A 22367-nucleotide genomic window follows, 5' to 3' on the forward strand; every position below is an offset into this window, starting at 1 on the left:
CCTTCGCCGCCCGCGCCCCTTAAAGCCCGCGGGACCGAGTCTGGGAAACCCCTGCACGCCGCTTCTGCGTGGAGCCCCGGGCCCTTTAAGGAAAGTAGGTCCGGTCCGCGGGTGCGGTCGGGCGTGCGTGTGAGGCGTCCTCCGCGGCCGTGTCCCTCCGCGGCGGCTGCAAGGCGGGGCGGCGGCTGAGGCGGCCAGGTGGGTGCCGGGAGGGGCGAAAGCGGGCGGCAGAGGCGGTCAGCTGGGTGCCTGGGAGGGGCGAAGGCGGGCGGCAGAGGCGGTCAGCTGGGTGCCTGGGAGGGGTGAAGGCGGGCGGCAGAGGCGGCCAGGTGGGTACCCGGGAGGGGTGAAGGGTGAACTTAGGCGGCGAGGAGACCGAGTCCTCAGGAAGGGCGAACCCTGGCGGCGGGGAAGCTGGATCTCTCAGAAGCGGCGAACTTAGGCGGCGGGGAGGCCGAGCCTTCAGGAAGGGCGAGGCCGGGCGCGGTGGCTCACGCCTGTAATTCCAACACTTTGGGAGGCCGAGGCGGGTGGATCACCTGAGGTCGGGAGTTCGAGACCAGTCTGGCCAACATGGTGAAACCCCGTCTCTACCAAAAATACAAAATTAGCCGCGCGAGGTGGCAGGTGCCTGTCATCCCAGCTACTGAGGAGGCTGAGGCAGGAGAATCACTTGAACCCGGGAGGCAGAGGTTGCAGTGAGCCGAGATCATACCACTGCACTCCAGCCTGGGCAACCAGAGCGGGGGAAAAAAAAGGAAAGAAAGAAAAAGAAAAAAGGAAGGGCGAACTCAGGCGGCAGGGAAGCCAGATCCTTCAGGAGGGGTGAACTTAGGCGGCGAGGAGGCTGAATCCCTCAGGAAGCGCGAACCCAGGCAGGGAGGCCGATCCCCCAGGAGGGGTGAACGCGGGCGGCAGGGAGACCGATTACCCCGGAGGGGGATACAGGGTGCGGGGTCGAGCTGCGGCGGTGAACTCCTGGCCCTGCCCGCTGTCCTCCCGCAGGACCCCGCACCTCCGGGTGTGGATAAAATTCTGCAGGGCTTCAGGACCCCCAAGTCCACGCGGCTGTCAGGCCCTTTCGAATATGCCCTTCTTGCTCGGGGTCCCCAAAGTCGCTGGCAGGGCCCCCCGACCCCCGAAAGAGGCGTCCGCCAAGGACAAGCTGCTCCTCCTCCCTGCAGCGAAGAGGGGCTAGAAAGTGTAAGCGAGGGTGCATTTCCTTAGGAGTCACTGAGAGGGGAGAGGAGATTGGAAAATGCACTCACAGAGCAGAAAATCAATGCTCCAAGCCGCAGTTCACCCTGGGGGTAAGATTGCCAGTCTTTGTACACACTGCTTTTTTGTTTGTTTGTTTTTGAGACGGAGTCTGGAGTCTCACTCTGTCGCCCAGGCTGGAGAGCAGTGGCGTGATCTCGGCTCACTGCAAACTCTGCCTCCCGGGCGCAAGTGATCCTCCTGCCTCAGCCTCCTGAGTAGCCCGGATTACAGGCACCCACCACCACACCCAGTTAATTTTTGTATTTTTAGTAGAGATGGGGTTTCGCCATGTTGGCCAGGCTGGTCTTGAACTCCTGACCTCAGGTGATCCGCCCGCCTCGGCCTCCCAAAGTGCTGGGATGACAGGCGTGAGCCACCGTGCCCGGCCCACACTGCTTTTTTTGCACTTGCTTTTTTCTTCGTTTTCTCCTTAACAGTTTATACGGGTTTAATTGACATGCAATAAACTGCCCGTATTGAAAGCAGATGGTTGGATAAATGTTGAGATGTGTGTTTTGCGTGTTTCACATCCCATCTGTGCTTTCTGCTTCAGGAGTTGCCTCCTGCACAGGCAGCAGGGGGTGCCCTGGCCACCCTCTAGGCCATGGTCCCAAGACCGCCTTCCTTCTTGTGCATCATGCAGTCACAGGGGCTTCCCTTTTACGGAAGAGGCGCTGGGACGCAGAGCTGAGGGGCTGCTGAAGGCTGGAGCCATCAGAGCCCACAGTGATGCCTTGACGAGCAAGTCATTCATTTCCCTGCGTGTGTGGGATGATCTAGGTTTTGACCCGTGAGACAAAACCCACCTTCCTTTTCTGTTCTCCTGGATTCACTTCCTTTCCAGGCCTGGTCTTGCTTTCGTGTAGGGGAAGTTGGATGTTTATTTGTTTGGTTGTTTGGTTTGCTGGTTGTTTCAGAAGTGCAAGAGGGTGGCCGGGCGCAGTGGTTCACGTCTGTGATCCCAACACTTTGGGAGGCCGAGGCGGGTGGATCACGAGGCCAGGAGATCGAGACCATCCTGGCTAACACAGTGAAACCCTGTCTCTAGTAAAAATACAAAAACATTAGCCGGGCGTGGCGGCGGGCGCCTGTAAGTCCCAGCTACTTGGAAGGCTGAAGCAGGAGAATGGTGTGAACCTGGGAGGTGGAGCTGGCAGTGAGCCGAGATCGCGCCACTGCACTCCAGCCTGGGCGACAGAGAGAGACTCCGTTTCAAAAAAAAAAAAGAACTTACAGAGGGAAGGAAGGAGGGCTGGATGAGCCCCCTGGGCTGTCAGAGTTGCAGAGTTGCAGCGCTGAGAACTTCCAGAAGCCAGGTTCTTAACCGCAGTTGTCAGGGACCTGTTTATTAGAACTCACTGAGATCTACCGATTACAGAGTGAGGACTAAGAGAGTGAAATCCCAGCATGCCACGTCCCTGTTCTCCAGACCCCCGGGATGTGTTTCCCTTTCCCCAGGGATGACTCAGGCACCCACCTCAAGCAACACCCGTTCCACTGCACCCTTCCCAGCCCCCTCTCTTTCCACAGGTTGACTTTTCTCTTTTAACTCTGGAGCTGAGCTGACCACCTGTGGCTGTGGAGGCCTTGCAATGTGGCTGGTCCGAATTGGGATGTGCTGGCCAGGTGCGGGTGGCTCATACCTGTAATCCCAGCACTTTGGGAGGTCGAGGAGAGCGGATCACCTGAGGTCAGGCATTCAAGACCAGCCTGGCCAACGTGGCAAAACCCCATCTCTACTAAATACACAGCCAGGCACACGCTGGACCACAGCCACCCACTGTGTGTTCCAGAGACTTCTCTGGGACTCCGAAAGGCAGAAGCGAAGGCCTCCTCCCAGAATCCCGTTTCTGAAGTTGGATTTGCCTTTTTCGGCTTAAGCCATTTGACCTTCTAAATGCCAGGAAAACAGGAACAGAGCTCATCGGCTGGGGAATACAAAATTTACCCGGGCATGCTGGCGCGTGCCTGTAGTCCCAGCTACTCAGGAGGCTGAGGCAGGAGAATCACTTGAACCCGGGAGGTGGAGCTTGCAGTGAGCCAAGATCACGCCACTGCACTCCAGCCCGGGCGACAGAGAGAGACAATGTCTCAAAAAAAAAAAAAAAAAAAAAAATTCCCTTCCAAGGAGGTATTCTCTCACCTTAGGGACCCGATTGTGGAGGTTTCAGAAAAATTCCTCACACAGCTGACTGAGAGCTTGGGGTTTTAAGGTGGGGAGTTTTAGACCTTCCCCAGCCGATGAGCTCTGTTCCTGTTTTCCTGGCATTTAGAAGGTCAAATGGCTTAAGCAGAAAAGGCAAATCTGACTTCAGAAACCGGATTCTGGGAGGAGGCCTTCACTTCTGCCTTTCGGAGTCCCAGAGAAGTCTCTGGAACACACAGTGGGTGGCTGTGGTCCAGCGTGTGCCTGGCTGCACACAAAAGAAGGCTGAACTTGGATTTTCTTTCAGACTTTGACACGATACCTTCTGGAGACCATGCCTGGCCTCTTCCTTTTTCCTTTTTTTTTTTTTTTTTTTTTGAGATGGAGTCTCTGTTGCCCAGGCTAGAGTGCAGTGGCGCAACCTCAGCTCACTGCAGCCTCCGCCTCCCGAGCTCAAGAGATTCTCGTGCCTCAGCCTCCCGAGTAGCTGGGATTACAGGCATGCGCCACCACACCCGGCTAATTTTTTGGTGTTTTAGTAGAGACCGGATTTCACCATGTTGCCCAGCTCAGGCAATCTACCTGCCTCGGCCTCCCAAAGTGCTGGGATTACAGGCGTGAGCCACCGCACCCCGCCCCCTTTTCCTTTTGAGTATATCAAAATGACTGTTTTTTTCCTTATATACCCAGACTGGGAAAAGTATGTCAGTTTACCACAAAGATTCACAGAGGGTCGGGCGCTGTGGCTCATGCCTGTGATCCCAGCACTGTGGGAGGCCAAGGCAGAAGGATAGCTTGAACCCAGGAGTTTGAGACCAGCCTGGGCAACATAGTAAGACCCCATCTCTACCAAAAATGCAAAAGTTAGCTGGGCGTGGTGGCATGCGCCTGTGGTCCCAGCTACTTGAGAGGCTGAGGTGGGAGGATCGTTTGAGCCCAGGAGGTTGAGGCTGCAGTGAGCTGTGATCACAGCACTGCACTCCAGCCTGGGTGATAGAGCGAAACCTTGTCTCAAACAGACAGCTAAAAAAAAAAAAACTTTCCTTCCAGGCACAATAGTTCCGTATTTTTTTTCATGGTTGTACCAATTTATTATTTTCTTTTTTTTTTTTTTTTTTCTTTTAAAGACAGAGTTTTGCTTGTCGCCCAGGCCAGAGTGCAGTGGCACAATCTTGGCTCACTGCAACCTCCGCCTCCCAGGTTCAAGCGATTCTCCTGCCTCAGCCTCCCGAATAGCTGGGATTACAGGTGCCTGCCACCACGCCTGGCTAATTTTTGTATTTTTAGTAGAGACAGTGTTTCACCATCTTGGCCAGGCTAGTCTCAAACTCCTGACCTTATGATCCACCTGCCTTGGCCTCCCAAAGTGCTGGGATTACAGGCGTGAGCCACCGCACCTGGCCTTTTATTCTTTCTTTAACAAAAAGGTCTTAGAGGCTGGGCGCAGTAGCTCACGCCTGTAATCCCAGCACTTTGGGGGGCCAAGGTGGGTGGATCACTTGAGGTCAGGAGTTTGAGACCAGCCTGGCCAACATGGTGAAACCCCGTCTCTACCAAAAATACAAAAATTAGCCGGGCGTGGTGGCGGGCACCTGTAGTCCCAGCTACTTGGGAGGCTGAGGCAGGAGAATTGCTTAAGCCCGGGAGGCGGAGCTTGCAGTGAAGCCGAGATTTCGCCACTGCACTCCAGCCTGGGTGACAGAGCAAGACTCAGTCTCTAAAAAAAGAAAAAAAAAAGATCTGGGTATCCATACTGTTTTGCAACTTATTTTTTGCCCTTATCGGATATTGGGTGTTGTTCTGTGTCAGGGCCTGTCTCATTCTTCTTAAAACTGTGTGGCTGCGCCGTCCTGGATTACGCGAGGATGAGAAGTCTCCTCTGGGTTGAGAGGCTTTGGCTCAAGTTTAAGGCTTTTCTTTCCAGCCAGATGGGCTTGGGTATGACTCTGCAGGAAGCGCGTGTTCCCCTGATCTGGCCTGCAGCCGGCACTGGAATCTTGGTTGTAGGGTTACTTAATGCAGACGTCAGTTTCACGGAGGTTTCTCTCCCTTTTCTTTCCCACAAGTTGTGGGTTTTTTCTCTTAGGTCTTCTGGTTTTAATGCAGAGCTTATATTTAGCTTATTAGTTTTAAAAGTGTGTTAAAATAATGCGTGTATTTTTGGCCGAGTGCGGTGGCTCACACCTCTAATCCCAACACTTTGGGAGGCCAAGATGGGCGGATCACGAGGTCAGGAGATCGAGACCTTCCCGGCTAACACGGTGAAACCCTGTCTTTACTAAAAATACAAAAAATTAGCCGAACATGGTTGCAGGCAGCTGTAATCCCAGCTACTCGGGAGGCTGAGGCAGGAGAATGGCATGAACCCAGGAAGCGGAGGTTGCAGTGAGCCAAGATCATGCCACTGCACTCCAGCCTGGGCGACAGCGAGACTCCGTCTCAAAAAAAAAAAAAAAAAGTATTTGTATCACTGCTACGTTTAAGGTTGTATTTCATTGACCATAAGTCCCACAGGGAAGGAGGAAGTTGTTACTGACTTCCTGTGTGGGGCTGGGCCAGGGTCTCCCCCTGGGTACTGAGTCATTCTCTGGAGTGGAGTGTCCTGGGCACTGCAGGGTGCTGAGCAGCATCCCTGGTCTCCACCCACTCCATGCCGGGAGTTCCCCCAAAACCTGACAACCACAGATGTCCCCAGACATCGCCCGGTGTTGAGGGCCAGAATCATCACCTTGTTCAGGCCTGTGGGGGCAGGGGGCAGGGTGGTCTGGCCCTGACTCAGCCCGCCAACATCCTCTGGGCCACGAGGCAAATGGGAAGAAAAAGGAAGTGGTCGGGGATGTGAGCCACTCAAAGCACGGACAATTCCCGCCGGGGACAAAGGGATGGGCTGAACTGGGACACCTGGGTGGGGAGTTGCACTGTACATGCCCTGGAGAATCAAGACAGTCTGAGTCACCATGCCAGCTCCGCCGGGCTGCAGATGCTGGTTTCAGAAGTGCCCAGCAGCCGAGGAGCTCTGGGGATGCAGACTTGGCTGGGCTAAGGTGGGTCGGGTGTCGGGGCCCCCAGAATCCCCTCAGTGGAGTCCCTGGCAGATTAGATCAGAGGGGAAGCTGCCAATCTAGCTGAGGTCTTGCCCCAGGGCAGTTTTGCCCCCAGGGGACTTGGAAATACGGGGCAGTGGGGGGGGGGTGCATTTGTGTTTGTCACAACTAGAGGAGGGGGTGCCCCTGGCATGGAGTGGGTAGAGGCCAGGGACATTGCTCAGCACCTGCAGTGCCCAGGACAAACTCACCCCAGAGAAGGAATCCAGCCGTGAATGTCAAGTGGGGGACTGCATTAGTTATTTGGAAAAAAATCGAGTCTGCTCCCTCTTCCCACCAGACACCAGAATAAACTCCCAATATGGCAGACGGTGTAAACCAGGGGACCCCAGCTCCTGGGATTCTCCTCCTCTCCCCTTCATCATTCAGGGTGTGGATTTCAATGTATGTAGCCTCCTGGGACCTCAGCAGAGCAGAGGATCATGGGCCACAGAGTCTCTTGGGGGTCCGTGGAATCCCCTAACCCAAGGGGTGTCAATCGAGGGTAATTCTGCCGCCAGGGGACACTGGGCCAAGTCTGGGACATTTGTGTTTTTCTCATGACTGGAGGTGCTCCTGGCATGGAGTGGGTGGAGGCCAGGGACGCTGCTCAGCACCCTGCAGGGCCCAGGATGGTCCCTCCCCAGAGAGTGACCCACGCCGATGTCCACAGTGCAGAGAATGGAAACGCTGCCCTAGTGGCAGACGCAGCAGATTCAGAATGGAAAGATCTGAGTTCAAGCCCAGACTCGTACCTTTTACCTCGCACCCTCGGGAGAGGCAGCTGGCCTCAGCTCTGGACAAGCAGCACAGGTGAGCCCCTCCCGCCAGCCAGGAAATGATGAGTTTCACCGGAGCAGGTCCTCCAGGGCCCCAGCAAATGCCAGGCCTGTTTACTAATGACAGCAAAGGTCCACTATCACTTAGCAGGAATGAGAGCGTTCGCTTTCAGCCTGCCCTGCCAGCCTCACAGGGCTGCGGCAGGAACCCCTGTAGGGTTAGTTTATGAGTGCGTAGGGAAGCGCTCCCCAGAAAGCAGGAGAAACACGGACGGCCAGATACACGTTTGAGCCTCTCACAACCACAGTCACTGTGTACTAACTAGTGGTGAGGTTGGCGATTTGTAAAAATTACTCATTAAAGAGGGAGACAGAGCCAGGCTCAGTGGCTCATGTCTATAATCCCAGCACTTTGGGAGGCCAAGTTGGGAGGACTGCTTAAGGTCAGGAGTTTAAGACCAGCCTGGACAACATAGCAAGACCCCTGTCTCTACAAAAAATACAAAAATTGCCAGGTGTGGTGGCTCACGCCTGTAATCCCAGCACTTTGGGAGGCCTGGCCAATATGGTGAAACCCCGTCTCTACTAAAAATACAAAAAAAATTAGCTGGGTGTGGTGGTGCATGCCTGTAGTCCCAGCTACTCGGGAGGCTGAGGCAGAAGAATCCTTGAACCCATGAGGCGGAGGTTGCAGTGAGCCAAGATCGCACCACTGCACTCCAGCCTGGGCAACAGAGTGAGACTCCATCTCAAAAAAGGAAAAAGAAAAAAAATACAAAAATTATCTGGGTGCACGCCAGTAGTTCCAGCTACTCAGGAGGCTGAGGTGGGAGGATTGTTTGAGACCCGGAGGTTGAGGCTGGAGTGGGCTGTGATTGTGCCACTGCGCTCCAGCCTGGATGACAGAGCAAGACTTTGTCTCAAAAAATAAAATCAAGCAAACAAGAACAGTTAGATCCCTGGCTTTGCCACTCGCAGGACAAGCTTTTTCCCCCTCGGCACTGTGGACATTCAACGCGGATTGTTCTCTGGGGTGGGGTGTCCTGGGCACTGCAGGGCACTGGGCAGCATCCCTGGCCACCACCCACTCTGTGCCAGGAGCATCCTCCAGTTATGACAACCACAAATGCCCCCAGACATCACCCAGTATCCCCCGGGGTGCAGAATCACCCCCCAGGTGAGACCCCCGCTGCAGCCGAGTGTGGCTGAGAGCTCTTCACAGTGGCGAGACTGGGGTGGGTCCCCGGCTCCCACTGGGCGGGCTCAGAGCATGGCTCCTGCCCCTACGTTCAGACTGAAGCCATCCAGGAGGCCAAGAAGGCGGTGCCAAGTCGGTGGTGCCCAGTCAAGCCGAGACCCTGTGGCCCTGGGTTGGGAAAAAGTTCCGTGAAAGGAGTGTGGCCCTGGCTTGGGAAAAAGTTCCGTGAAAGGAGTGTGGCCCTGGGTTGGGAAAAAGTTCCGCGAAAGGAGTGTGGCCCTGGGTTGGGAAAAAGTTCCGTGAAAGGAGTGTGGCCCTGGCTTGGGAAAAAGTTCCGTGAAAGGAGTGTGGCCCTGGGTGGGAAAAAGTTCCGTGAAAGGAGTGTGGCCCTGGCTTGGGAAAAAGTTCCGTGAAAGGAGTGTGGCCCTGGGTTGGGAAAAAGTTCCGTGAAAGGAGTGTGGCCCTGGCTTGGGAAAAAGTTCCGTGAAAGGAGTGTGGCCCTGGGTTGGGAAAAAGTTCCGTAAAAGGAGTGTGGCCCTGGCTTGGGAAAAAGTTCCGTGAAAGGAGTGTGGCCCTGGGTTGGGACGGGAGCTTGGGCCGTTCCTCCCTGTGGGTTCCTCTTTCTGACACTTGGTCTCTTGTCTCTTGAAACCTTGGGCTGAGTCCTCTGAAGCAGGCACCACAAGCGTCCGTGACGTCTCATCACTGTAACTGTCCCCTAGGTGACACGATCTTAGCTTTGTTTTGAGACAGGGTCATACTTTGTCCCCCAGGCTGCAGTGCTGTGGCACAATCATAGCTCACTGCAGCCTCGACCTCCTGGGCTCAAGCAATCCTCTGACCTCAGCCTCCAAGTAGCTGGGACTATACAGGCACATCCACCATGCCTGGCTAATTTCTAACTATTTCGTGCAGAGACGGGTCTCACTATGTTGCCCAGGCTGGTCTTGAGCTCCTGGCCTCAAGCAGTCCTCCTGCCTTGGCCTCCCAAAGTGCCAGGATTACAGGCGTGAGCCACTGCAGCTGGCCAGGGCTGCTTTTAGGGATGAGGAAAGTGTTCTGGAATTAGATAAAGGTGGTGTTTGTGCAACTCCAAACATGCCAGGAGTCACATAACTGTACTCCTGAACTGTAACTGAAAAGGTTAAAATGTGTGGCATGTGAGTCATATGTCAATCTAAAAACAAAAGAAAAGACTATCAGGAGAATTAGGACAGTATGCTAACCCCGCATAGCAGCTGGCCCAGAGGGGCCTGGACAGGCCCTGCTTCCTGCCTGTCTGCTTTCCCACAAGAGAAGTCAGAGGCACAGTAGGCACAGTGGCTCACACTTGTAATCCCTGCACTTTGGGAGGCTGAGGTGGGAGGATCGCTTGACTCCAGAAGCTCGAGACCAGCCTGGGCAACATGGCAAGACCCCATCTCTACAAAAATACAAAAATTATACAGGTGTGGTGTTGTGTGCCTGTAGTCCCAGCTACTCAAGAGGCTGAGGTGGGAGGATCACTTGAGCCCGGGAGGTCATGGCTGCAGTGAGCTGTGATTGCGCTACTGCACTCCAGCCTGGGCAACAGAGCAAGACCCTGTCTCTAAAAAAAAACAAAAATGTAAACCAGATAGAAGCACAAAACAGTGACAGGATGCACGCCTGGGTGATCAGGGAAGACGCAGCCATCCTCCAGCAGGAGTGAGGGTGGCCTTCCAGCACCAGGAGCAGTTGCAACGTTTAAAAGTAAACCCTTGCCGGGCGCGGTGGCTCAAGCCTGTAATCCCAGCACTTTGGGAGGCCGAGGCGGGCGGATCACGAGGTCAGGAGATCGAGACCATCCAGGCTAACACGGTGAAACCCCGTCTCTACTAAAAATACAAAAAATTAGCCGGGCGTGTTGGCGGGCGCCTGTAGTCCCAGCTACTTGGGAGGCTGAGGCAGGAGAATGGCTTGAACCTGGGAGGCGGAGCTTGCAGTCAGCCGAGATCGTGCCACTGCACTCCACCCTGGGGGACAGAGCAAGACTCCGACTCAAAAAAAAAAAAAAAAAAAAAAAAAAAAAAAGTAAACCCTCAGGCCGGGCATGCTGGCTCACGCCTGTCATCCCAGCACTTTGGGAGGCCGAGGCGGGCGGATCACCTGAGGTCAGGGGTTTGAGACCAGCCTGGCCAACATGGTGAAACAGTTTCTACTAAAAATAAAACATTAGGCGGGTGTGGTGGCGTGTGTCTGTAATCCCAGCTATATGTGAGGCTGACCAGGAGAATCGCTTGAACCCGGGAGGCAGAGGTTGCAGTGAGCCGAGATCATGCCACTGCACTCCAGCCTGGGTGACAGAGCGACACTTCACCTCAAAAAATAAAAATAAAAAAGTAAATAAAAATAAACACGCAGAGGCTGGGCGTTATGGCTCACGCCTGTAATCTCAGCACTTTGGGAGTCCAAGGCGAGTGGATCACTTGAGGTCAGGAGTTCAAGACCAGCCTGGCCAACATGGCAAAACTCTACCTCTACTAAAAATACAAAATTAGCCGGGTGTTGTGGCGGGCACCTGTAGTCCCTGCTACTTGGGAGGCTGAGGCAGGAGAATTGCTTGAACCTGGGAGACAGAGGTTGTAGTGAGCCAAGATCGTACCACTGCACTCCAGCCTGGGCGACAAGAGCAAAACTCCGTCTCAAAAAAATAAATAAATGAAAGTAAAAATAAATAAATAAATACTCAGATTTTGGAAGGTGGCTCCCGGACGCTGCCTTTTTTTTTTTTTTTTTTTCGAGATAGAGTCTTACTCTGTTGCCCAGCCTGGAGTGCAGTGGCACAATCTCGGCTCACTGCAAGCGCTGCCTCGCGGGTTCAGGCCATTCTCCTGCCTCAGCCTCCCGAGTAGCTGGGACTACAGGCGCCCGCCACCACGCCCAGCTAATTTTTTGTATTTTTAGTAGAGACGAGGTTTCACCGTGTTAGCCAGGATGGTCTCGATCTCCTGACCTCGTGATCCACCCACCTCAGCCTCCCAGAGTGCTGGGATTACAGGCGTGAGCCACCGCGCCCAGCGCCTTTTTTAACAGGACAGATTCTGGGCTGGGAGCATCTTCCAGCCAAGTATCAGGGCTGGGCTGCCAGGCCAGAAGCCAGTGTTGTGCACTGACCTAGAACATACAGAACTGACTTCTCCACTCAGGGCTTGTCTCTCAGGCGCCTCCCGTGCTTTGGGGCAGCGGTCCCCGAGGCAGTGGCAGGATGTGGAAACCTCCGGAAGGAAGTGGGTGACTGTGGTCCGTGAGCTGCTGCACCTCGGCGAGGGAGGGGTCATACCAGTTGGTTGCTTAGAGAAACTGTTGTTTAAAAAAAAAAAAAGAAGTGTTGCAGCAGGGGAATTTGTCGTCTCACCTTTCATTTCTCTGGAAGTTTCCAAGGGTCACTTGTGTCTCATCCGTGGGAAGACTGAGGAAGACCGAGGGAGCCCAGAAGGCCTTGGTGTGGAATTCTGAGAGCTGATTCCTGCCTTGTCTTCCCCACACTGTCCCTGGAAGAATCTGAGAAGAGCAGAGCGGAGGGAGCCCCAGACACGGTAACCAGCCCCCGGGCCTCAGGGGACCAGGGCGGGAGTCAGGGTCCCGAGGCCACCCTGGCCTTTCTTTGGAAAAGACCCCTTTCTGTGGCCGATCACCCCTCCGCTAAGGAGCCTGTGTTTGTTCCTGATAGAAAACGGTTTGCTTGGGCCGGACATGGTGGCTCATGTCTGTAATGCCAGCACTTTGGGAGGCTGAGGTGGGAGGATTGCATGAGGCCAGGAATTTGAGAGCAGCCTGGGCAACATGGTGAAACCCCTGTCTCTGCTTAAAAAAAAAAAAACTAGGCCGGGCGCGGTGGCTCACGCCTGTAATCCCAGCACTTTGGGACGGCGAAGCGGGCGGATCACGAGGTAAAGAGTTTGAGACCAGCCTGGCCAGCATGGTGAAACCCCGTCTCTACTGAAAGTACAAAAATTAGCTGGGCGTGGTGGCAGACGCCTGTAGTCCCAGCTACTCAGGAGGCTAAGGCAGGAGAATCGCTCAAAAAAAAAAGGAAAAAGAAAACCGTTTGCTGTGACGGGAACTCTGCCCGTCCACAAGGTTCTTCAAAAGATGTTAACTTCCACTTAAAATCCTGCACCTTTTTTTTTTTTTTTTTTTTTGGGACAGAGTCTCACTCTGTCACAGGCTGGAGTGCAGTGGTATGATCTCAGCTCACTGTAGCCTCCACCTCCCTGGGTTCAAGTGATTCTCCTGCCTCAGCCTCCTGAGTAGTTGGGATTATAGGCACATGCCACCACACCCAGCTAGTTTTTTGTATTTTAGTGGAGATGGGGTTTCACCATGTTGGCCAGGCTGGTCTTGAACTCCTGACCTCAAGTGATCCACCCACTTCAGCCTCCCAAAGTGCAGGGATTACAGGCATGAGCCACCTCGCCTGGCACCCCTCACCTTCTGAAAGGAGACAGACATGCCAAGAGGAAGTTTACAAGCTCCTCGGGCTGCCCTGTCTTGTTTTCTGGAACTGTCTTGGAGTGAGTCTGGTAGACAAGCGTAAAAGGATATAGAAGAAGATAAGCCTCGGCCAGGCACGGTGGCTCACGCCTGTAATCCCAGCACTTTGGGAAGCTGAGGCAGGAGGATCACTTGAGACCAGGAGTTTGAGACCAGCCTGGGCAACATAGTGAGACCCTATCTCTACAAAAAGTTTTCAAAAGACAAGCGGGGGCCTGTGGGAACAGCCGCTTTCTCCCTGAGGCTCAGCCCAGGTAGGGGTCTCCTCCCGTGGCTGCAGTCCGCCCAGGGCTGCAATACCACTGCTGGAAGGCCCTGCCTGCCCAACCAGGTGGCATGGTTGGAAGCTAAGCCCCCAAATTGGCATGGGAGGCCCTGAAATCAACAAACGGCAGCACCAGGCTGTGGCTGGTTGGGTTTTGCTCTGTGCTGTGATTTCTGTTGGAGTTGGAAAGTCGACTGCGAGCAGGCCCGGATGTGAAGCGGAAACGGGGAGGAGGGAGGCGAGTGGGCTCGGCTGGGTGGGTGGGGGTCCGCTCGCCTGCATGGTTTCCTCTTTGGTAAAGTGGGGCCTGCACTCACCCCATCTAGACAGGCATGTGGGGACTGAGGTGATTGATTCCCAGTGTGGAGGAGCATCTCGCTCAGTGCCAGGCGGACCGTGGCCTGGAGGTGGCCGTCATTTTCCCTTCTCCTGAGGGGATTTATTGATCTTGTGCTGCAGGTGGTGTGGCCTGAGGGCAGGTGTGGCTTGCAGAGCTCATCACCGGGGCAGGTGCAGGGCTCTGGGGTGCTGAGCTGTCACTGGGGAAGGGCCTCAGGTCCCCCCCAATGGCTCCCACCTGCTCAGCCGCAGCGTGGATGCGTCCTGGGCTCCCCAGCCCCAGGGGGATACCATAAGCGCAGAGGTGGCCTCTTTGAATCAGGGGCTTCCCAGGGAGGGTCTGAGGCTGGGCTGCGGGATCGTTCCTTCCTTGGGAAGTGGGCAGGGGTGGCCAGGCACAGTGGCTCACGCCAGTGATCCCAGCACCTTGAGAGGCTAAGGCGGATGGATCGCTTGAGTCTGGGAGTTCAAGACCAGCCTAGGCAACTAGTGAGTTCCCATCTCTACAAAAAATACAAAAAAAAAAAAAAAAAATTAACTGGTGGTGAAAAAATTATAAAAAATTATGGCAGTGAGTGCCCATGGTCCCAGCTACTCAGGAGGCTGAGGCAAGAGGATCCCCTGAGCTAGGAGGTTGAGGCTGAAGTGTGAGCCCTGATCCTGCCACTGCACTCCAGCCTGAGCAGCAGAGCAAGAACCTGTCTCTAAAGATAGAAGAGAAGCAAGCAGGGGGGACCTGTGTGGTGAGCCTGGGGTTGCGCCCCGCCGAGCAAAACCAGGATGGGTCAGCAGCCCCTTGACTCGGAGCATCCACGTGGCTCTGCTGGGCAGTGGAGAGGCCCCGTGGTGCAGCAGCGCTGGCCCGGGAAGCGTGTGTCACTAGGGCTTGTGATCAGACGGCTGCCTGCATCCCTGAGAGTTGCTGAATTTAGGGAGTTGTGGGGCAGAAAGAGCGGTGGCATCACCCACAGAGTCCAGGGTTCGAGCCTCAGCTGATCCACCCACACAGTCCAGGGTTCGAGCCCCAGCTGTTCTACCCACAGAGTCCAGGGTTCGAGCCCCAGCCCCGATCCACCCACAGAGTCCAGGGTTCGAGCCCCAGCCGATCCACGCACTAGCTGTGTGGCGTGAGACACTGCTGTAGATTCAGTCATAATCTTCTGAGCCACGATCTCACCCAGGGCGATCTAATCTTAACCCGAAGGGACACTGGGTGATGTCTGGGGACATCTGTGGTTGTCATAACTGGGGGGAGCTCCTGGCAGGGAGTGGGTGGCGGCCAGGGACGCCACTCAGCACCCTGCAGTGCCCCTGACAGCCCCACCCCAGAGAACGATCCAACCCCGATGTCCACAGAGCCAGGGGGTAGAGGCCTGGTTTTCTGGGCCCTGGTTTTCTCATCTGTAAAGTGGGGGCGGGCTTTTTGTCCCAGGAAAATGAAAAGTTCAAATTCCTAGTTGGGTGTTAACCCTGGTGGCAGGAAGTGATAATGGTGGCTAAGGGCCCCAGGATGGTGCTGGGGAAGTTCAGGCCTTTCTGGTCACTGCAGAGTGGGTGGGACTTGAGTCCTCCTGCCACCTGTGCCCAGGCTGCCCTGAGCAGTGTCGCCAGCCGGTCCTCACCAGGGGCTCCCTTGTGACAAACCATTGACCCTGTACCTTCTTATGGTGCAGACTCTGTCATCACTGTGTTCACAGTGGACACCGTGTTGTGTTGTGTTTTGTTTTGTTTTTTGAGACGGAGTCTCGCTCTGTCGCCCAGGCTGGAGTGCAGTGGTGCAATCTTGGCTCACTGCAAGCTCCGCCTCCCTGGTTCACACCATTCTCCTGCTTCAGCCTCTTGAGTAGCTGGGACTACAGGCGCCCGCCACCACGCCCGGCTAATGTTTTTGTATTTTTAGTAGAGACTGGGTTTCACCGTGTTAGCCAGGATGGTCTCGATCTCCTGACCTCGTGATCCGCCCACCTGGGCCTCCCAAAGTGCTGGGATTACAGGCGTGAGCCACCACGACCGGCTGTTTTGTTTTGTTTTTGAGACAGAGTCTCGCTCTGTCGCCCAGGCTGGAGTGCAATGGTGTGATCTCGGCTCACTGCAACCTCTGCCTCCCAGGTTCAAGCGATTCTCCTGCCTCAGCATCCCGAGTAGCTGGGATTATAGGCGCCTGCCACCATGCCTGGCTAATTTTTGTATTTTTAGTAGAGACAGGGTTTCACCATGTTGGCCAGGATGATCTCAAATTCCCGACCTCAGGTGATCCACCCGCTTCAGCCTCCCAAAGTGCTGGGATTACAGGCATGAGTCACCGCGCCCAGCCTCTAACTTGCTTTTCTTCCAAACAATGCAGCATCTCTTCCCCCAACCCCCAGGCCCTGTGAACATTTGGGTCCAGATCATTCTCTGGTGGGGGCCGTTCTGTTGACTGTTGGGGGGTACCCTAACCCTAAGCCCTGGGGCCTCCAGAAGGATCCAGTTCTGCTCACACCTTTTTTTTTATTTTTTATTTTTTGAGACAGGGTCTTACTCTGTTGCCCAGGCTGCAGTTCGAGGCTCACTGCAGCGTCAAACTCCCAGACTCAAACAGTCCTCCCACCTCAGTTCTGGGATTACAGGCATGCGCCACTACACCCAGCTAATTTTTAAATTTTTTTGTAGAGACGAGATCTCACCATGTTGCTCAGGCTGACCTCAAACTCCTGGACGCAAGCCATCTACCTACCTCACCCTAAAGTGCTTACAGGTGTGAACCACTGCGCCTGCCCTGTCCACACCTTAAATTTAGCCCTACAGGATCCATTCCCAACAGCTGAGAGCTTCCCCATGCTAGATTGGTGTTCTTTTCAGCCTGAAATTTGTGGTGATTTGTGACGGCAGCCCCAAACACTCGCCCAGTCATGTATCGTGAGGGATGAGACACAAGACAGGACTTAGTCACAAGTAACAGCAACACAGCCGGGTGCGGTGGCGCACGCCTGCGATCCCAGCACTTTGGAGGCCAAGGTGGGCGGATCAGATGAGGTCAGGAATTCGAGACCAGCCTGGCCAGCATGGTGAAACCCGTCTCTACTAAAAATACAAAAATTAGCTGGGCGTGGTGGCAAGTGCCTGTAGTCCCAGCTACTCGGGAGGCTGAGGCAGGAGAATTGCTTGAAACCAGGAGGTGGAGGCTGCAGTGAGCTGAGATCGCGCCACTGCACTCCAGCCTGGGTGACAGAACGAGACTGTGCCTCAAAAAAAAAAAGAGGTGGGGGTTGGAATGTACTAGAACGTGATGAATGTGTGTTTATTACTTGTGAGCGTTGGGTGGAGCCTGGGCATGTGTGGGCCTCACTCCCTCTCCCCTCTCTGACTCCCCCTTCTGCTGGGTCCTCTTCATGCTGTGGTGAGGACCTCCGCCCTGCCCAGCGCCCTGCGTGGGCCTTGCCCCAAGTGTCACAGTCAAGTCTCTGCCCGTCCAGGAGGTGCACCCGGCAGAGCAGGGTGGGGTCTGCATCCACTCTGGGCCTGCCACGGTGCCGGCGTCCTGGCAGTGACAATAACGGTGTTGGCGGTGACAGGCCCTGCGTGGTGAGTGTGAGCCCGGCAAACGCGCAGTGTGTGATCCAGGTCGTCCCTCCGTCCTGTGCAGGATGGACTCTGTCTCTGTCCCCTGAGAATTCTCAGAGGAGTAGGTGGACGCTGGTTCCCCACCCCAGAGCAACCCGCAGGTGTCTCACAAGTCACCGGTCAGGCGTGCATGAGACTTGGGCCGGCTCCTGGAGGCATCCTTATTTATACGGTGCCTTGGGGTGGACAGCTGCCCCTGGAATCACCCGGCACCTCGCCGCATGTCCCAACCTGGAAGGGGGTCTTTGCGGATGAAACCACACTGATCGCGGAGTCCCTGACCCAGTGACCAGTGACTTGGGCACAGCAACATGGGGAGAACGCTGGCACGACAGAGACTCATTCTCAGTTCTGGGGCCACACGTCCGAGACGAAGGTGTGGGCGGGGCTGGGTCTCTCTGAGGCCGAGGGGCATCTGCCAGGCTTCTCTCTGCTCCTGGCGGTGGCCAGCATCCTGGGCGACCCTTCGCTTGTGGAAGCATCACCCCCATCTCTGCCTCCATCCTCACACAGCCGTCTCCCCCGTATCTGCCACACTCCTGAGGACGTTTGTCACTGACTGTGGGGCCACCCAAGTAATCCAAGATGACGTCCCTCGAGACCTTCTTCCACCTAGGCTGCCATGCACAGGCTGCGGGCATTGCGGCGTGGCTTCCTTTGTGGAGGCCGCAGTCCGGCCGGGCAGTCCCCTGTAGCCGGCATCTCAGCCTGCCCCCACACTCAAGCCCCAGAGTGCCAGGCAGCAGCAAGTCTAGGTCCAGACCGGGCATCAGCACCAGGGAAGATGCGGCCCCTGTGGGCTCTTGGGGCCCGGCTCTCTGCACCTTCTGCTGTGAACTGGTCAGGTCTTGCCACGCGCAGTTCTCTTCTGTCCACTGAGGAGGTGGCCCCCTTTGGGTGAAACTCCTTAAAGTCAAAAGTCCAGGGGATGTTTTGAACCCTGCCACTAGTGGCTCACGCCTGTAAGCCCAGCACTTTGGGAGGCAGAGGTGGGAGGATCATGTGAGCCCAGGAGTTGGAGACCATCCTGGGCAACATAGTGAGACCTCGTTTCTACTAAAAATAAAGAAAATTACCCAGGTGTGGTGATATGTGCCTGTAGTCCCAGCTACTCAGGAGGCTAAGTTGGGAGGATCGCTTGGGCCTGGGAGGCAGAGGTTGCAGTGAGCCGTGATGGCACCGCTGTACTCCACAGAGCAAACCCTGTCTCAAGAAAACAAAACAAAAACAAATCCTGCCGCTTGTGCCCTCAGCACGAGTTTCCGGGAAGTTCTGTCACCTCCAGCAGGTCGTGATTCCCCTGTGTATTTCAGGTCTGCGGGAGAGCTGTGGGGCTTGGTGAGTGTTTCGTGGCCTCTCGGGTTGGTCAACACCCCCAGCCAGCTGGCCCAGGACCCCTCTACAGAAGCATTCCAGGAGAGCAGGCGTCACCAAGATGTCCAACCCCTTCCTGAAGCAAGTCTTCAACAAGGACAAGACATTCCGCCCCAAGCGCAAGTTTGAGCCGGGCACCCAGCGCTTCGAGCTGCACAAGAAGGCGCAGGCGTCGCTGAACGCCGGGCTGGACCTGCGGCTGGCCGTGCAGCTGCCCCCAGGCGAGGACCTGAACGACTGGGTGGCTGTTCACGTGGTGGACTTCTTTAACCGCGTCAACCTCATCTACGGCACCATCAGCGACGGCTGCACGGAGCAGTCCTGCCCCGTCATGTCGGGGGGCCCCAAGTACGAGTACCGCTGGCAGGACGAGCATAAGTTCCGGAAGCCCACGGCACTCTCGGCGCCCAGGTACATGGACCTGCTGATGGACTGGATCGAGGCACAGATCAACAACGAAGACCTCTTCCCCACCAACGTTGGTGAGTCAGAGCTGGCAGGGGCTCAGGGATACAGAGCCTTCTGGAAAGGTCAGGGAGGCCGAGCACAGTGGCTCACACCCGTGATGCCAGCGCTTTGGGAGGCCGAGCCCAGGGATCGCTTGAGCCCAGGAGTTTGAGCTCAGTCTGGGCTACATAGCAAGATCCCATCTCTACAAAAAATTTTAAAGATTAGCCAGGTATGGTGGTGCACACCTGTGGTCACAGCTACTCGGGAGGCTAAGGTGGGAGGATCGCTTTAGGCTAGGAGGTTGAGGCTGCAGTAAACTATGATCGCACCACTGTACTCCAGCCTGGGCGACAGAGCAAGACCCTGTCTCAACAACAACAACAAAAAGATTCCATTTCTGTGTATTCTCCTAAGTTGGGCTGCTCTTAGTAGCCCCCCTTCATCCTGAATCGCTCCTGGTGACTCCTGTCTCCCTCACCCCAAAGCAGAGAAGGGCAGGATCAGCATCAGGCCTGGAGTCCTTCGCAGAAGAGACAAGCCCCCCTGCCAGCGCTGGGCCCAGTGTTCTCAGTGGTTTCAGAATCATTGCCGTGAGGCCCCGGGCCCACCAGGATCATCACCCCGTTGGTGGGACCTCCTGCCAGCTGGATGTGTAATGCACTGCAGGGCTCTCAGGGACGCCCCATAAACGTGGGTTTGAGGATGATCATTAGGGCACGTCCCTCCAGAGTACAACATACCTTTCTTTTCTTTTTCTTTGAGACAGTGTCTCACTCTGTCACCCAGGCTGGAGTGCAGTGGCACGATCTCGGCTCACTTCAACCTCTACCTCCCAGGTTCAAGTGATTCTCTTGCCTCAACCTCCTGAGTAGCTGGGATTACAGACGTGAGCCACCACACCCGGCTAATATTTGTGTTTTTTAGTAAAGATGGGGTTTCTCCATGTTGGCCAGGCTGGTCTCGAACTCCTGACCTCAAGTGATCTGCCTGCCTCGGCCTCCCAAAGTGCTGCGATTACAGGCGTCAGCACCGCGCCCGGTCTGCCAGCAATTTCTGTCTGGAAGCCCCTTGTCACATCCAGGAGCAAAGGGTTTTCTGGACATGAACTTGGCTGAGTCCGTGGACCTGTCCCACCCCTCTCCCTGCAGGCACTCCATTCCCCAAGAACTTCCTGCAGACGGTGCGGAAGATCCTGTCGCGGCTGTTCCGCGTGTTCGTGCACGTCTACATCCACCACTTTGACCGCATCGCGCAGATGGGCTCCGAGGCCCACGTGAACACCTGCTACAAGCACTTCTACTACTTCGTCAAGGAATTCGGCCTCATCGACACCAAGGAGCTGGAGCCGCTGGTGCGCAGGCTTGGGGTTGAGGGCGCGGGGTTACGGTGGGGCTGGCGGCCCATGGCAGACGAACCGCTCCGGGGCCACGATCCTGACTGCTCGCCGTCGGCCCAGCAGCTGGCGGCTCCGGCTGGAGTTGGGCTCCGGGGACCCTGCTGATGGGACAAGTGGTGAGGTAGCTGGGAGGGATCCTGCGTTCTCCCACGGAACAAATGCCGGCGACAGGTGCAGTTTCCTCCGCGCCGGCCCCGCGTCCAGCTCACTCCGCCTTCACCGTCCTAAGCTCAGGTGTCCCAGAGCGCCCCTCAGTGTCCCTTATGAAAGGGATGCGAGCCGGCACAAGCGGACTCCACCCCGACTTTGTTTGTTTCTTTGTTTGTTTGTTTGTTTTTGAGACGGAGTCTCCCTCTGTCGTCCAGGCTGGAGTGCAGTGGTGCGATCTTGGCTCACTGCAACCTCCGTCTCCCGAATTCAAGTGATTCTCCTGCCTCAGCCTCCCAAGTAGCTGGGATTACAGGCACGTGCCACCACGTCCAGCTAATTTTTTGTGTTTTTAGGAGAGATGGGGTTTCACCGTGTTAGCCAGTATTGTCTCGATGGATCTCCTGACCTTGTGATCTGCCCGCCTCAGCCTCTCAGTGTGCTGGGATTACAGGCAGGAGCCACTGTGCCTGGCCTGTTTTTTTTTTTTGGAGATGGAGTCTCCCTCTGTCACCCAGGCTGGAGTGCAGTGGCGCCATCTTGGCTCACTGCAACCCCCACCTTCCGGGTTCAAGCAGTTCTGCCTCAGCCTCCTGAGTAGCTGGGACTACAGGCACGTGCCACCACGCCCCACTAATTTTTGTATTTTTAGTAGAGACCGGGTTTTGCCATGTTGGCCAGGCTGGTCTTGAACTCCTGAACTCAGGTGATCTCCCTGTCTCAGCCTCCCAAAGTGCTGGAATGATAGACGGGAGCCACCGCACCCGGCCTAGACTCCACCCGATTTCTGCAGCCAGCTGGGTACCTCTGCGTCCGCCCTAGCCTGTCTGCTTTCCACGTTACCAGGTTTTATTGGGAGACGAACCCAGGGACCAGATTCCTCAGTGTGGAGTCCACGTCCCTGAAGCCAATGTGGCTTCGTGAAATTGGGGCCCACAATTGTGACTCGGTGATGGGGACCAGCAGTAGAGTGGGTGCCCGTGATTCAGGGCCTGGCACTGGAACCTGCCCGGGGGCTGCACTGTTCCCCAGGCTGCCGGGCACTGTATGGATGTGGGGACCCTGATGTGAGAGCGGGACCCCACCAGCCTCCGAGTAGCTGGGACCACAGCCAGCACGCCCGGCTGATTTCTTATTGTGTGTAGAGATGGGGCCTCACTATGATGCCCAGGCTGGTCTCAAACTCATGGATGCAAGCAATCCTCCCGCCTTGGCCTCCCAAAGTATTCAGATGACAGGTGGGAGCCACCACTCTCTTACAACTTTAAAAAATGGTTAAAAATGGATGGACGAGGTGGCTCCCACCAGTAATCCCAGCCCTTTGGGAGGCCAAAGAGGGAGGATCACTCGAGCTCAGAAGTTTGAGAACAGCCTGGACAACATAGTGAGACCTCATCTCTACAAAAAATGAAAAAAATTAGCCAGACAGCGTGGTGCGTGCCTGTGGTCCCAGCTACTCAGGGGGCTGAGACAGGAGAATCGCTTGAGCCTGGGAGGTTGAGGCTGCAGTAAGCCGAGATCACGCCACTGTACTCCAGCCTGAGTGACAGCCAGTAACCTGTCTCAAAAAAAAAAAGAAAGAAAGAAAAGATTAAGGCCACGCACAGTGGCTCACGCCTGTAATCCCAGCACTTTGGAATGCCAAGGCAGGCAGCTCACAAGGTCAGGAGTTCGAGACCAACCTGGCCAACATGGTGAAACCCCATCTACTAAAAATACAAAAAATTAGCTGGGCATGGTGGCACATGCCTGTAATTCCAGCTACTCGGGAGGCTGAGGCAGAAGAATTGCTTGAACCCGGGAGGCAGAGGT

The 22367-nt window shown here is 55.6% G+C and overlaps 1 protein-coding gene across 1 annotated transcript; it reads left to right on the forward strand.

Moving 5' to 3' along the window:
* The first annotated feature begins 114 nt into the window (after window positions 1-114).
* Window positions 115-20513, forward strand: MOB3A (MOB kinase activator 3A). Its single transcript, XM_030795928.1, has 4 exons — window positions 115-198; window positions 11861-12023; window positions 18502-19044; window positions 20161-20513. Exons 3-4 carry the CDS (start codon window positions 18624-18626, stop codon window positions 20511-20513), a joined length of 774 nt encoding a protein of 257 aa, XP_030651788.1. The 5' UTR covers window positions 115-198; window positions 11861-12023; window positions 18502-18623.
* Window positions 20514-22367: the final 1854 nt, after the last annotated feature.

Source organism: Nomascus leucogenys, chromosome 17, assembly GCF_006542625.1.
Source record: "Nomascus leucogenys isolate Asia chromosome 17, Asia_NLE_v1, whole genome shotgun sequence".
Classification (NCBI taxonomy): Eukaryota; Metazoa; Chordata; class Mammalia; order Primates; family Hylobatidae; genus Nomascus; species Nomascus leucogenys.

Bases quoted from the DNA above. Each gene is read 5' to 3' on its own strand.
- MOB3A (XM_030795928.1), top strand. From the start codon at position 18,624: ATGTCCAACCCCTTCCTGAAGCAAGTCTTCAACAAGGACAAGACATTC. The intron at 19,045-20,160 runs GTGAGTCAGAGC...CTCTCCCTGCAG, and splicing joins CCTCTTCCCCACCAACGTTG to GCACTCCATTCCCCAAGAAC.